Raw genomic sequence first — 13100 nt, 5'->3', positions numbered from 1 at the left:
CAGCCCCTTCAATCCTTCCCATCTTTCCTCCCCTCATCCCCCATCGTCGACGGCGGCTGATCCCCAAACGGCCCCAGCCCAAACGCCGGCGTCGTCTCATTCGCCTGACTAGGCGGATGCATCGCGCCCTCCTCCGCAGCACTCACGACCGGATCGCGAACAACGACGGGATCGCCCTCGCGCGTCTCCGGATGCACCTCTGCAGACCTCCTGACCTCGCGACTGAGATCGCTCTTCGAGCGCTCGCGAGCGAAGCGCAAGCTGTCGTTGTCGCCGCGGCCGCGCTCGATGGGCGACCAGCCGCCGATGGAGCCCGCGACGATGCCGGCCATGGCGGCGCCGGCGAAAGCGACGTTTGAGCCGGAGCGGGAGCGGTTGCGGCGGCGGCGGGAGTCCGGGGTGGGCGGGGCGGGGGAGTGGGAGAGTTGAGAGGCGGAGTCGCCTTCTTGCGAAGCGTCGAAGTGGGGTGTACCGGGGGCGTCGGAGGAGGCGCGAGAGCGGCTGGGCGAGCGCGAGCCGAGGAGGAGTTCCTTGGGGTGGGAGACGGCGAAGCGGAGGGAGCGCAGGCGGCCGCCCTTGTATTTGCGGAGCCAGGCGAGTTCCTCCTTGATGTCCATGAGACCTTGGTTGAATTGCCAGGGGTTCTCCTCGTCGGTGACGATGAGCTCGTCTTTCTTGGGCCTGTTGACCCAGCGCTTGATGAAGGGCGGGACTAGCTTGACGACCAGTTCGTTGGGGATGAGGCGGATGACGATACCGATGGGAATGGAGATGGCGCCAAGGACGATGGCGACGCCCCACTGGTCGCCGAACTGCCTGCGGACCTGGAAGGCGCGGCCACCGACGAAGATAATGAGGGTTTGACCGCCGACCATGATGAGGAAGATGCCCGCGAAGAACCAGTTACGCTGGATGCCTTCGAAGATGTTGAACTTGTTGTCAAGACGACGGTTGTTGAGGGAGTTGAAGATCTGCATCCAAACGAAGGTGTTGAAAACCATGGTCTGCAGCTGCTCCATCTCGTCCTCGCCATCGTAGTGAAAGATCTTGGGGCCTGCAAAGTTAAGAACGAGAGTGATAACGAGCTGGTAGATAGCTTGGCCGAGAATCATCTTCCACATGGTGACAGAAATGAGCGGTGCAGACTTAGGATCAGGCTTGCGGTCCAGGATCTTGCGAGTCGGTGGATCAGTCGCGAGAGCCAAGGCGGCCATGGTATCCATGATCAGGTTGACCCAGAGCAGTTGAACGGCAGTGAGAACTGACTCCTCCTGGTCAGAAGCGACGGCAGTGATGAACGCAAGCAACACGGCAGTAATGTTGACCGTGATCTGGAATTGCAAGAACTTCCTGACCGCATCGTTGACAGCGCGACCCCACATAAGCGCCTTGACAATCGACGTGAAGTTGTCGTCCATAAGAATAATATCAGAAGCCTCTTTGGCGACTTCAGTTCCGGCGATATTCATAGAGAAACCAACATCAGCGGCCTTAAGCGCAGGCGCATCGTTGGTACCATCGCCAGTGACGGCAACAGTTTCTCCCATCTCCTTAAGACGCCTAACCAGAATTCGCTTATCCTCAGGAGAAGAACGAGCGAGAACCTGCAGCTTAGGGATGATCTCGCGCTGCTCATGCTTGCTCATCTTCCTGAAATCCGGACCCTCGAGAGCAAGACCACCAGCAGTGTAGATACCGCACTCCTTAGCAATAGCCTTCGCAGTGTTGATATTGTCACCCGTGACCATTCGAGGGAAGACACCGGCCTTGATACAATCAGCGACAGACTCGGAGACACCGGGACGCAGCGGGTCCTGGATTCCGACGAGCCCGAGGAAGACCATGTCCTTGCAGACGTCCTCGAAAACGGCTTGGGTCCGGTCGTCCTCGGCGCGGCGCGCTCCCTTAGGCGGCCACGCCTCGAAATCGCGGTGGATGAAGCCGATCGTGCGGAGGGACCTGGAGGCGTAGGCGTCGATGAGGTGCTCGAGCATCTCCTTGTTATGGCTAGACAGCGGCGTAGACTCGTTGCCCATGGTCGGGTCGCGGATGATGTGCTTGCAGTGCCTGAGCATGATCTCACTGGCACCCTTGACGAGCAAGCGGTAGCCACCAGTGGGAAGCTTGACGACGACACCCATGCACTTGCGTCCAGAATCAAAAGGAATCAGCTGCACGATCTCGGCATTGCTGCGCTCAATAGCGATCTTGTCCATGCCGAGGAAGTCACGAGCAAAACCGAGCAGGGCGGTCTCCGTCTTGGAGCCGACGTAGACCATCTTGCCCTCCTCTTCGGCCTCGAAAGCAGTCGAGTTAATGGCGATCGCGTCCTTCCAGAGGGTGGCAGTATCCTCCGACAGAGTCTTGACGAACTCGGGAGCAGTCACGTCATCGACGTCGTCGTGTGCCTGTTCGGGCTCGTCAATAGCCTTTCCAGCCTCGACCTGCGTGTCGGCGCGATTGTTGAATCTACTAGAAGTCCCAATCGAGCCGGCCACGACCGTCATGACGTTTTGCGTAAGAGTACCAGTCTTGTCTGAACACACACAGGTTGCATTGCCCATAGTCTCACAGGATCGCATCACACGAACGAGGTTGTTGTCCTTCAGCATTCGCTTCGTGGCAAAAGCCAGAGCCAATGTCACCGCGAGCGGCAGACCCTCGGGGACGGCAACAACAACGATAGTGACAGCGACGATAAGAATGTCCAAGAAGCGCTGACCCTTGTCGGCAGGCGAGTCGTTGTTCCCAGGCAGCTGCGCAAGGAACTTGATGAGAAGCACGACGAAGAGGAGCAGAGCGGCAGCGCTACCAAGCTTCGCGATGTACTCGGCGAGGTTGTTGAGCTTCATCTGCAGTGGAGTGGCCTCGTTATCCTCGCGGAGGGCGAGCATGGTTTTTCCGTAGGACGAATGAATACCAGTAGCCGTGACGATCATGCGGCCGAAACCCTCGGTGACTTTGGCGCCGGAGATCATAAACGGGTCCATCTTCCTAAGATTCTCGTTGTTCTCCATCGCTCTGTAAACCTCGTCTGCGCCGACCTTCTTGAGAATATCGGATTCTCCGGTCGCTGACGATTCGTCGCATTTGACACTGTGGCCCGTGACGTAAATGCCGTCGACCGGCAGGATGTCACCAGGCTCGATAACCATGAGATCCCCAACCAAAAGATCGTGCACGCTGATTTCCTGAGCCTTTCCAGAGCGAATGACCTGGACGTTTCTCGCGTCCTTCTTCTTGTTCAATTTGACGAATTGCCGTTCCTTCTGCCAGTCATTGAGCGCGCCTACCGAAACAACGACGACGATAGCGACGATGATGGCGACACCCTCAACCCACTCGACACCGGGCTCTCCGGGAGGATGCGGCTGGCCGACAGCTTGATAGATACCAAGAGCGAGCGCAATCGCCGCCGCAACCGTAAGCAAGATCAGAATCTTGTCATTGTACGCCATCCACGCAAGCTGGAAGATATTCTTCGCCTTGCGTTCGGGCAAGCGGTTATCGTTGAAAATGCGCTTGCGATCCTGGTACGATCCCTGCTGTGTGCCGGCTCCCGCGTGCGAGTTTGTCCTAGGCGGCGCCGCGACCTTAGTGTTATCCGACTCCGCTGGGCTCGTGGCCGCAGTGGCGTCCTCGAACGTCACGCGGCCGTCCAGCTCTTCCTCGTCCACGCTGAGACCACTGTTCCGATCCGACCTCAAGCCCTTCTCGAGTCCGGTCAATCCACCCATAGCATGAAATGCGCCCAAGCTCTTCGGATTCAGCAGCTTCGTCATGTGTCCAGGCGCGAACGCGAACGGGTTGTTCTCTCTTTCAAAGTCGGCCTCGGTTCCAGGATCCGGCTTCAGCGCCTCCTTGTCGCTCAGTACGGGGTGGTCGCCGGCTCCATGCTTCACATCGTCCGCGCCGAAGACCTTCGGCGACTGGTGGTCGGTGCCGACGTAGGTCGTGTCCGTGGTGGAAACGGTGTCGCCTCCATCGGTGTCGACGCTGCCTCCTCTTTTCCGCTGTACGGGGACCGCGAGGAAGTTCTGAGGGTGGCTGACTTGTGTTGGTGAGGAGATGTTGTGTGGGCTGGTCGGTCGTGATTCTCGGCTTTCGAAGCTACCGCTCTTGCGCAGCTCTGGGGGTGTTGAGTTTCCGGTGGTCGGTCGTAGCATTGGAGATGATCCCTCGGCGCTGGTTTGCCTGCGGTCCTGCTCTGGCTGTACCAAGTTCTCTGATGATCGCCCAACGGCGGATGTGTCGATAGTGATAGTGGGCGCTCTGGGCCGGCGACTCTGGCCGCCTGGAGGTGGTGAAGACATTATGGCTGAATCGTGCGATCAACCGTGGGTATGCGTAAGCAAGGAGGCTTTCGGTATGCCTGAGCTGTCAAGGAGTACGAGAACGCAGGTCCATATGTGTCACCAGGGAGCTGAAGAGGGAATGCTGATGGGAGGCCTGTCAGCAATACTGCGAGATTTGCCTTCGCCTGAAAAAATGACAAGGCGGAGTAACGAATGTCGTCGTCAGATCGCAGGCAGCAAACACGGAAAGGCCGATCCCAGCGAATCCGAGGTGAATGGCCAGAGAAAGTACGAGTCCAGTTCAGCTGCGGCAGGCTGTGCTGGTGGCGAGCAGTCCGACTCTCGCGCTTCCCCAGAAAGCGGCAGTGGCAGAGCAAGACGTATAGGAGGTTTCGTCAGAGAGGCAACGGTGGTGTCGTGCTGCAATTTGCCCGGGGTTTGGTAAGCCTTGAGTCCTTGATGTCGCTAAAGCTATTTGAGGCTGTGCACTGATAGTGCCCGCGCTTGGCCGAGTCGCTGGCGAACGGTGTCAGCAGTGAAGGAGTGGGGATCTGCCCAACGCCAGCACTACGTCGCAGTCACGAATCGGAGGAGCGGCGCGGTGAATGCGTTGGAAATGCGCGCAGCGATATGTGGCGACACCGTATGGGCTGCGTGGTCGAGCTTGTAGGGAGCTTCCCCTCGATATCAACAAGTCGGGAGGCGCAGGACCGGGGTGCCCACGGGAGTCAGGACCGCGCAGCAAGACGAGTCGCGCGAGCGAAATGGGACTCGATCCGAAGGTCAACAACGGAGCACAGGCGCGAAAGAAGATGTGCAAGATGTGCGGAATCGTCAGTTGCACCGGCGAGCACAGAGTGTAGAGAGGCGGATGCTAGGTTCTAGACGAGAAGGCCAAGCCTTTACACAGCCCCATTGCGGCAACCTTATATCGCGCATCGCGGTTTGTCAAACTGGCATCGATGGTGTTCATGGCTCCCGCCTGGCGCCGAGAGACAGTGAGGCGTGCGAGAGTGGCCTGTGAGATCAACATGCGCCGGGCGGCTGGCATTTCTGGCCGCGAGCAATCACAGCAACGCTCATCAAACACATGGGATGCGCTGCAATCTCGTCTGTCATCGCTGCAACGTCTAACCCTTGAAACAAGCGGCCGTGCTTGGCTGCCGCGGGCTTGATCAATTAGCGCCCGCCATTCGACTGGGGACACTTTTATGTGGATAGAGCACGGCCAACAAACGGTTGCGTCCGACCGTCGGTAGGTGGAAAGGGGAACCTGCTGCTCTGGAGTATGAACACCGTCGACGTCAAACGACGGCCGCTTGTTCGTATTTGCTCACACGTATATACGATGCGAACATTCGAAGAACCCTCGCTCGTGAAACACCCCGGTCTCCCGTCATCAAGACCTTTGCGAGCCATCAACAATTCTCCCTATCTCTGCTCACAAAGCACAGATCCACCTCGAAATGTCACTCACTGACGCCAGCGGCAACCAGTCCGTCACGCAACAGCAGCGCGTGGGCTCTCCAGTATGCGCCAAGCAGCCGGTCGTGCAACGATCGATGACCAGTAGTCGGCCATCGCCATCGCCATTCCGGTCGTGCACTTCTTGGCCTGCAAGCCTCGATGCTCTGGCAACGGAGGGCAGAAAAGCACGCCCGGCGGAATGCTTGGGCTTGCTTGGAAAGCCTGGGCGGGAGTTATGCTTCGAGCCTTTTTGGGGAGATTGGTAGAGTTTCAGAGAAAAATACAGGCTGTAGGTTAATTGCGCCTCAGGTTATCAGAGGCGAGTAGGCAGTGCATGCATGCCCACTCGGAGCTCGGGATCGGCCTCTGCTCGAGGATCCGCGAGGGTTTTGTCTTTGCTTTATCAGGAGGGTTGCGAGCCCGTCCGTCCGATTCTTAGCCGAGCTGCTGAAAGTTCTACCCTATATCGTAGGGTTAGGGTTGGGGTAATCCGTACTTCCACTGACCACAGTTTCGTCGCTTGTATACGTGAAGTGATGCTTTGCTTCATTGCATACAGAGAATATGCCGTGCTCAGTAGTACTCTGCCAATATTCCCAATGTAGTGCGTCGACCGAAAGGGTTGCGATGCTGCTCATGGCCCATTTTCAGTTCAAGTCATCCATCCAAAGCTACGACCCCATCCATTCATGCCGGTTATCGATGTCCTCATATGCAGCAAGATCACAATTGCGCCTCCCAGACGAACACTGCCACACTCAAAGCCGATCCGTAAGGCTTACAATCTATTGGGGGCACGTGATGCCTGCACTCCGCCCTGCGCTTTCACAAGTTTCCCCTATAATGCGACAGCCGAAGATGCAAGCGGTTCGATGACAGACCAAATCATCTAGCGAATCGGAAAACTCCTCTATACCCCATCCCTATCGCTAAACACATGAAATTCCATGCAACGAATCGCTAAGATGTCGTAAAAGAGAACAAAACCAGAAGCAAGCAAAGCCACCGCCCCTCACCCCTCACCCCCCATCGAACTTCACCTCCTTCCTCCTCCCCTCCCACCCCTCCCAACCCCAACCCTAACCCCCCTCCCACCTCTCCTCTCCCTCTCCTCCCCATCCACGCCCCCCTCCTCCCAACACCCCCCACACCTGGCCTCGACCTTGACAGTCGCCCAGATTTCCCCTCCGCCGCCTCGAGGGCAAGCGCGCTGCGCTAGAGCGGCGGGGGCGCAGAAAGCGGCGAAGACGGTCTTGGTGTGGCCGCAGGAGTGGGAGTGGGCGTAGTATTTGCACATTGTTGCGGCTTTCGCTTCTTGGGATGGGGTTAGTGAGTTGGATCGAAGGGGAGGAGGGGAAGGGGCGTACGGGTGTTGGTGGTATGGTGGTGTGGTGATTCGGAATTTGTTCAAGGGATTGATTGGTATTGCTGTTGTTTTCTTTGCTGGTGGGATTGATCTGATCTGACCTGCTGTGGTGTGTGAGATGCGATTGAACGACGACCCTCCTACCTATGATTTATATTATCTCTCCTCGCCGACCCTGCGCGAGAAAGAATTTGGTATTTGCCTGCTCCAGACAAGGCCACAGCAGCGACAAAGCAATTGTACGACATTTTGCAAGAGGAGGAGCGAGGAAGGAGATTTTCCGGTCGCGGCACTGTGTATCGACTCAACGAGATAGCCAAACAACCAAAAAGTCTCCATCCTGGACTGGACGGCGTAACGTCGCCATGCTGTCTTACCTTCGGCCGCACATTGCACCATGAATGAGAGTGGGAGAAGAGCAAAGAAGCCGTCCCATGTTGGGGTTCTTCGAGCGTAAGCAAGCAAACGACCTCGGTGACCTACCTTTCAAGATTCGCGCCTTCGCCGAGTGCAGAGAGATAGATGATAGAAGTGCTTAGATATCGCGAACTCTGCCCCGGCGACGGCTCTACCGGCCCGGCGAACTACAACGACATTTCGGAGAGGATTTCACCAGGACTCGCATAGCCGTGCCTTCCGGCGGGACCTAAGGAACGCGACATCCGAACCCCGATGAACGAGGGATCGCGTCTGTAAGCGTCCGGTCGGGCGACGGAGGGAGTGTCGGATTGATGCCGCGATGCAGGTAGCCGGCGCTGGGGATGAGAGCGAGTTTGTTCGAGTATTTGCTGGATGCAAACATTGGGTGTAAGGTATCAAGGCAGAGATGTTGAGAAGTTTGCCTGGTCTTTGCCAATGCGTGTTGCGATTTGTCTGACGCTGTGACGGCGTAACAGTGGCAGTGTCCATGTTTGATTGAGGATGCAAGATGGGTTCCAGGCAAGGGAAGTACGGAGCGGTGAAGAGTTGTTTGCGAGTCGTGTGTTGCCCTGGTTTGGAAGGGAGGCTGGGAAGTTGTGATAAAGAGATTGGCTCCGCTATACCGAATCTTCGCTATTCCAAGGGTTACTTGGAGTCGGGGTGATGGTGGCGGCATGAGTTTTCCGTGATAAGCCAATGCTCGGGGATTTTGGCATGGGATCTCCTGGAGTGGCGTATCATATCTCGGATAGAAGAATGCCGACGCCGAGTTGAATTATCCCAAGTAACAAGGCCGCTCATGCTCGTACACAAATCGTAGGGTCTGCACTCAGCTCCTGCTTATTATTAAAGTTATCGCGACTCACAAAAGTCACGTGCCTCACCGCCTGAATATAGTGTCACCTCGCGTGGCTGGAACTCCAGCATCCTGGATAGCCCGGCAAGACCTGCATATATGCGCGGAGCGAAGTGCCGAAGCGAGAAACGGCGCACATTAATAAGTGTTCATCTACTTGTAAAATGTGTCTCTCATTTGGATCGGTTCAAGCTCACTGTAGATCAGACGGGCGTGGCAAAAGTGGCTATCGCACTCGCAGCACGCCGCGTCGTTGCAGTAGTATGCTGGGGCGAGTAGCGAGCGGCCACGTCGGGATTTGGCGAGTGTATCGAAGTAGTCGGCACTTGAGGCGCAGGTAGGATTTCGCCATTGGAGGCGCGAGAAGCGCGTAAGAGTTTGCCGCGCGCGTCCTGCAATAGGCAGCATTCGCCGCGCATCGGTGCCTGCAGTGGTGGGAAAAGCAAGCCATGACGGTGATGCTGTCTCACAGGAGCGTGATGTGATATAAAGTCCGGTTCGCACACGACAGACACGTGTGTGGTACGTTTCGACGAGCTCGTGGGGAGGTGGGGGTTGTCTCACTTTGGCGCAAAGTCTGGATGCGACCACGTTGTTGGCAGGCTCGACATCATCTCGTGCTCGCTGGTGGTGGTGGTAGGATGGTGCTCTCATGCCTGCCGCCAGCACACGACATACCCCGTACACGGCGGGCCCTGCGCATGCTGCCATGTCCGTAGCCGATGCGGCGGATCAGACTTTTGCCCAGCAGCTCACCGACTCGCGCGCCTGATGCCACATCCTGGTCGCGGTCGGGTGAGTGCCGCCGAAGGGCAGGGTTGCCGGCGAGGGTGAGAGCGCGAGAGCAGACGTCAGCTCTATTGCAGACGCACTCTCGATGAGGCAGTCGACTGGATCGCTATTCATCAGAGGGGACGGCCGGCCTGCCCTATGCGCTGTCATCTCCGCACGGCAGGGCAGCGGTTTGCAGCGGGCGCGACGACGGCGGCGAGCTTCTTGCGCGCCACGCCACGTCGCACGCCGTCGCTGCCTGCAGCATAGCGGAGTCCAGGTCTGCACGCAGAATGCGCTACGATGCAGCGCATGCACCGATGCACCTTTCCGCCGCCGCAGTAGATTGCACACCGGCCATCGTCCCAATGCGCCGCACGCCCGCCCACCGCGCCAGGCCTCTTCATCTCGCTGCCATGTTCGCCGTCTCGCCGCCTCGCTTTCTCCTTGTCCCTCCGTCACCTGTCGCGTGTCCCCGCTGACGCCGTCGCCGTGTTGATCTGCAATACAATACCCACCATGCCGCCCTGCTGCCAGCGCGGGTGACTCCTCGGCTTTTGCACTTTTCTGCGCGGCGCCGGGACGCGACCAGCAATTCGAGGGATTCGACTGCAGCAGCCACGGCTCGGGCAAGCGCTGCTGCTGTGAACACCGCATAATCCTTCGCTAGCTTCGTTCGGGCCCACCATCGATACCGGCCAGTACGCGCGCGCGACCTCCGGCTCTTTCAGGGAGCAGCAGTGAAGCCATTGGGCTGCGGTGCCTCGGCCAGCGCTTGACTGCCACAGTACCTTAGTCCACCTGCTACCACCGCTGCCGGCCGCGCGATCGACGAACGCATCCTCTGCGAACTTCACACCTCAGCCACGACGCCAGCGAAGCAACCCACCATAGGATGCGCCTGCACCTCGACATCATCGCCCACCTCCCTGCTCTCTCAGACCTCCACGTGTGACGGGCCCCAGGCTGCTTCACGCCCGCCACGCCACATTGTCGTCGTCCACTTTGCTTGGCCATTGGTTCTTTTGTTCCCACAGTCCGCGAATCACAGCGACTTCTCGCTTCGCTTCCACCGTGACAGGTCGATCGACCCTCGCGGTGGGTACGCTTGACCAGAAAGCCTCGCACCAGGATTGAGGCGTTCGTCGGGCTCGTTACTATTTCGACTGTGAACCGGGACCGGGGTTCGCATCGTTGTCTTGCACATCCGGATTGCCGTCCACTGGCCTGGTCTGGATTTCTTATTTTTGGTCCAGCGTTCTTCGTCGACTTCTTGTATCGCACGGCTCTGTACATATCTGGACAATCATTTTGATCGCAAGCTAGGCGATTTATATTCGGACTGGTCTCTTCTGAACCAATCGCTACCTCGAGGCTGATAACGCTACCTGACTGGTTCGAACTGCTGCATGCGGTGTGGCTGGGACTGACACGATACGCTGACGACGTTACGACCGCGAATCGCCATTTCTGCGCCTGTTTGTAATACTAATAGCGATACCCTAAGGATATTTCAATCCTACGACCACCGCCAAACAGGCACCACCCTCAATGGCCATTACACAGATCGAGGAAAAGATTCTGGGACGACTGGCCGGACAAACCGAGAAAGACAACCCTCTACTCGCAGCGTCGCTGTACCAGGTCCTTGGATTATCGATCCTGCTCTCACAAAAGCTCTATCGCGCCAAGAAGCTCCGCAAGCTCGACATTACCAGAGATACGAAATCGTTGCAGCTGTACCATCAAATTATTTGGCTGGCGCGTGAAGGTCTCTCAATCACAGAGGTCTACATCTTGCCATACTGTGAACATGGCGAGCAAGGTGCTGAATGCCAAGTAATGGCATCGAAATTGCGGGCATCGCTCTATCATGTATTCTGCTTGTTTCACAACCACCCACCTGTGAACGGCACCCGGAGATGGTCGAGCTCCTCGGGAAGCCCTCCCTCAAGTAACAACCGCTCACCCAAGCAGAACAGCAGTCAATCAGGACGACCATCAAGCAAATCGCCCGGCAACTCCAAGGGAAGCAACGGCGCAAGACGGCGACGGTCCAGCAAGGGCGGGCTGAGAGACCCCATTCCCTCGATGACATCGGAAACATCCTACATCACCAACCCATACGCCTCGCCGATGTCGCCTCCTCCCTCAGAAGCCCTTCCACCTCTCCCACCTGAAGCGACACGAACGCCCTCTCGCCCTCCAGGCCTAAAGCCAATCAAGATCCCCTCCCCACAAGCCGCCGCCTCCTTCCTCCTACCACCTCTAAATTTCGTTCCCATGGCCCGCGAACACTTCGAAACGACACAACACCTCGCCACCACGCTCCTGCAACCCGCGCACGCCCTCCGCCTAGCCGTCACGCTCGAGCACGCCGCCTTCCTCTGGGACTGCCAGAAAGAGCACCAGCAATCGCGGGCCCTCGCCGCGCGGACGATCAAAGAAGTCTACGCGTCCAGCGAAGGCCTGGACGACGACGAGTTCGCCGACGCCGCGGCCATCGTGCAAGCGCTGGGCGGAATCGTGAAGCGGGGGTCGAATGAGTCCAGCCCCAAAAACAACAGCAACAGCAACGGCAATGGCAACAACCATAGACCACCATCCACCACCACCATCACTAGCACAGCGCCCAACAAACCCCTCCCTCCCGCCCCCCACCAGTCCCTCCCCATCGACCGCACAATCGCCCTCTCCCCCCCGAACCCAAGCGCAAGCACCGCGCCCCTCCCCTTCCCCACCCTCCGCGACCACGCCCGCAGCACGCCCGACCGCCTCTCGACCGTCCCCGAAGACCCCTCGCGCGAGACGTCCGAGCGCGAAAACGACCGCGCCACCAACACGACGACCAGCAAAACGGCCGGCACGGCTCCGACGACGCTCTCTTCGCCGCCGGCCAGTGTGGCCGGGAGCAGCAAGAGCGAGAAAGCGGCGAAGCGCGCGGCGGTGGAGAGGGCGGAGAGGGAGGTTGAGAGGAGGCGGAAGAGGGGTTTGCGGAGCGCGAGCGGGAGCGGCGAGAGCGGGGGTGGAGGTGGAGGTGGACCGGAGAGGTTAGGGGACGGGTACGTGCGGCCTGGACGGTGAGAGCGCCCGAGGCTTCCCTTCGCTTTGGCAGAGGAAAGAGAAGAAAGAAAGAAGCAAAGAGAGAGGTGCTGATTCGCGTCACAGAATCAGCATCCCCACCGCTCCTGCCGGGGTTGAAATCCCACCGCGCTCGTCTTCGATTCCGCGCAAACCGTACCCTTCAACGACACCGACTTCGTCTCGCGCGACGCGAACGACGCATCAACGGACGAAACCGACTCCGCGCCCGCTCGCGATCCCGGCGCGGACGAGCAGCGACCGCGACGCGCTGGATAGGAAGAGGGCTGTGTTGCGGGCGCTGGAGATAGTTGCGTCGAGCTCGGGCGGGGTGGAGTGGAGCGGGAGTCATCATCTCGGGGAAGGGATGGGTGGAGAGAGCAGGAGGAGGGAAAGGGTTGGGGTTGAGTAGAGCTCTACTCCTCGCGCAGGTCTTGCGCGCGAACTGTAAGAGAAATCTTGGAGGGGCAGAAGATGGGATGGGATATGATAAGTCTATGGAGGACGATCTGAGTGGATCGGTCTACTCCGCTTGGTTTTAACTCTCTACTCTGTGGTATGGTATATATCATATCGCATACAAGCGATGGCTCTCTGTCTCCCTCCCTGCGAGCCAGCCAGCCAGCCAGCCGTTTTGACCAATTTTCCCAATTCGAGACGCAACCTGCCTCGGTCGCCACTCGTCCTGACATGAGGACAGAGAGGGCGGTATCACAACAAAAAGAAAAAGAAAAACCCCCCAAAAAAGAAGAAGAAGAAGCAAAAGAGGAATCCGTCGAGGCGCCTCAAACACCTCACCCAAAAAGAAGAAAACAAAAAAAAAGAAAACAAAAAACAAAAATGA

General features: G+C 58.1%; 2 protein-coding genes across 2 annotated transcripts; one reads left to right on the top strand and one right to left on the bottom strand.

Annotated features, from left to right (window-relative positions):
* Positions 1-8: 8 nt before the first annotated feature.
* Positions 9-4313, bottom strand: WHR41_04205 (uncharacterized protein; the record flags this gene model as incomplete). Its single annotated transcript, XM_069372811.1, has 1 exon — positions 9-4313. One exon carries the CDS (start codon positions 4311-4313, stop codon positions 9-11), a length of 4305 nt encoding a protein of 1434 aa, XP_069230156.1.
* A 6413-nt stretch (positions 4314-10726) lies between these two features.
* WHR41_04204 (uncharacterized protein) lies at positions 10727-13063 on the top strand (the record flags this gene model as incomplete). The annotated part of the gene is made up of 2 exons (XM_069372810.1): positions 10727-12255; positions 12344-13063. The coding sequence occupies 2 exons, from the start codon at positions 10727-10729 to the stop codon at positions 12666-12668; spliced, it is 1854 nt and encodes a 617-aa protein (XP_069230155.1). The 3' UTR covers positions 12669-13063.
* Between the last annotated feature and the right edge of the window lie 37 nt (positions 13064-13100).

Source organism: Cladosporium halotolerans (genome assembly GCF_011745625.1).
Source record: "Cladosporium halotolerans strain TM138-S3 chromosome Unknown Sca12, whole genome shotgun sequence".
Taxonomy (NCBI): Eukaryota; Fungi; Ascomycota; class Dothideomycetes; order Cladosporiales; family Cladosporiaceae; genus Cladosporium; species Cladosporium halotolerans.
The sequence above is the reverse complement of the archived record's forward strand: the minus strand, read 5'-3'. Positions and strand labels throughout refer to the sequence as shown.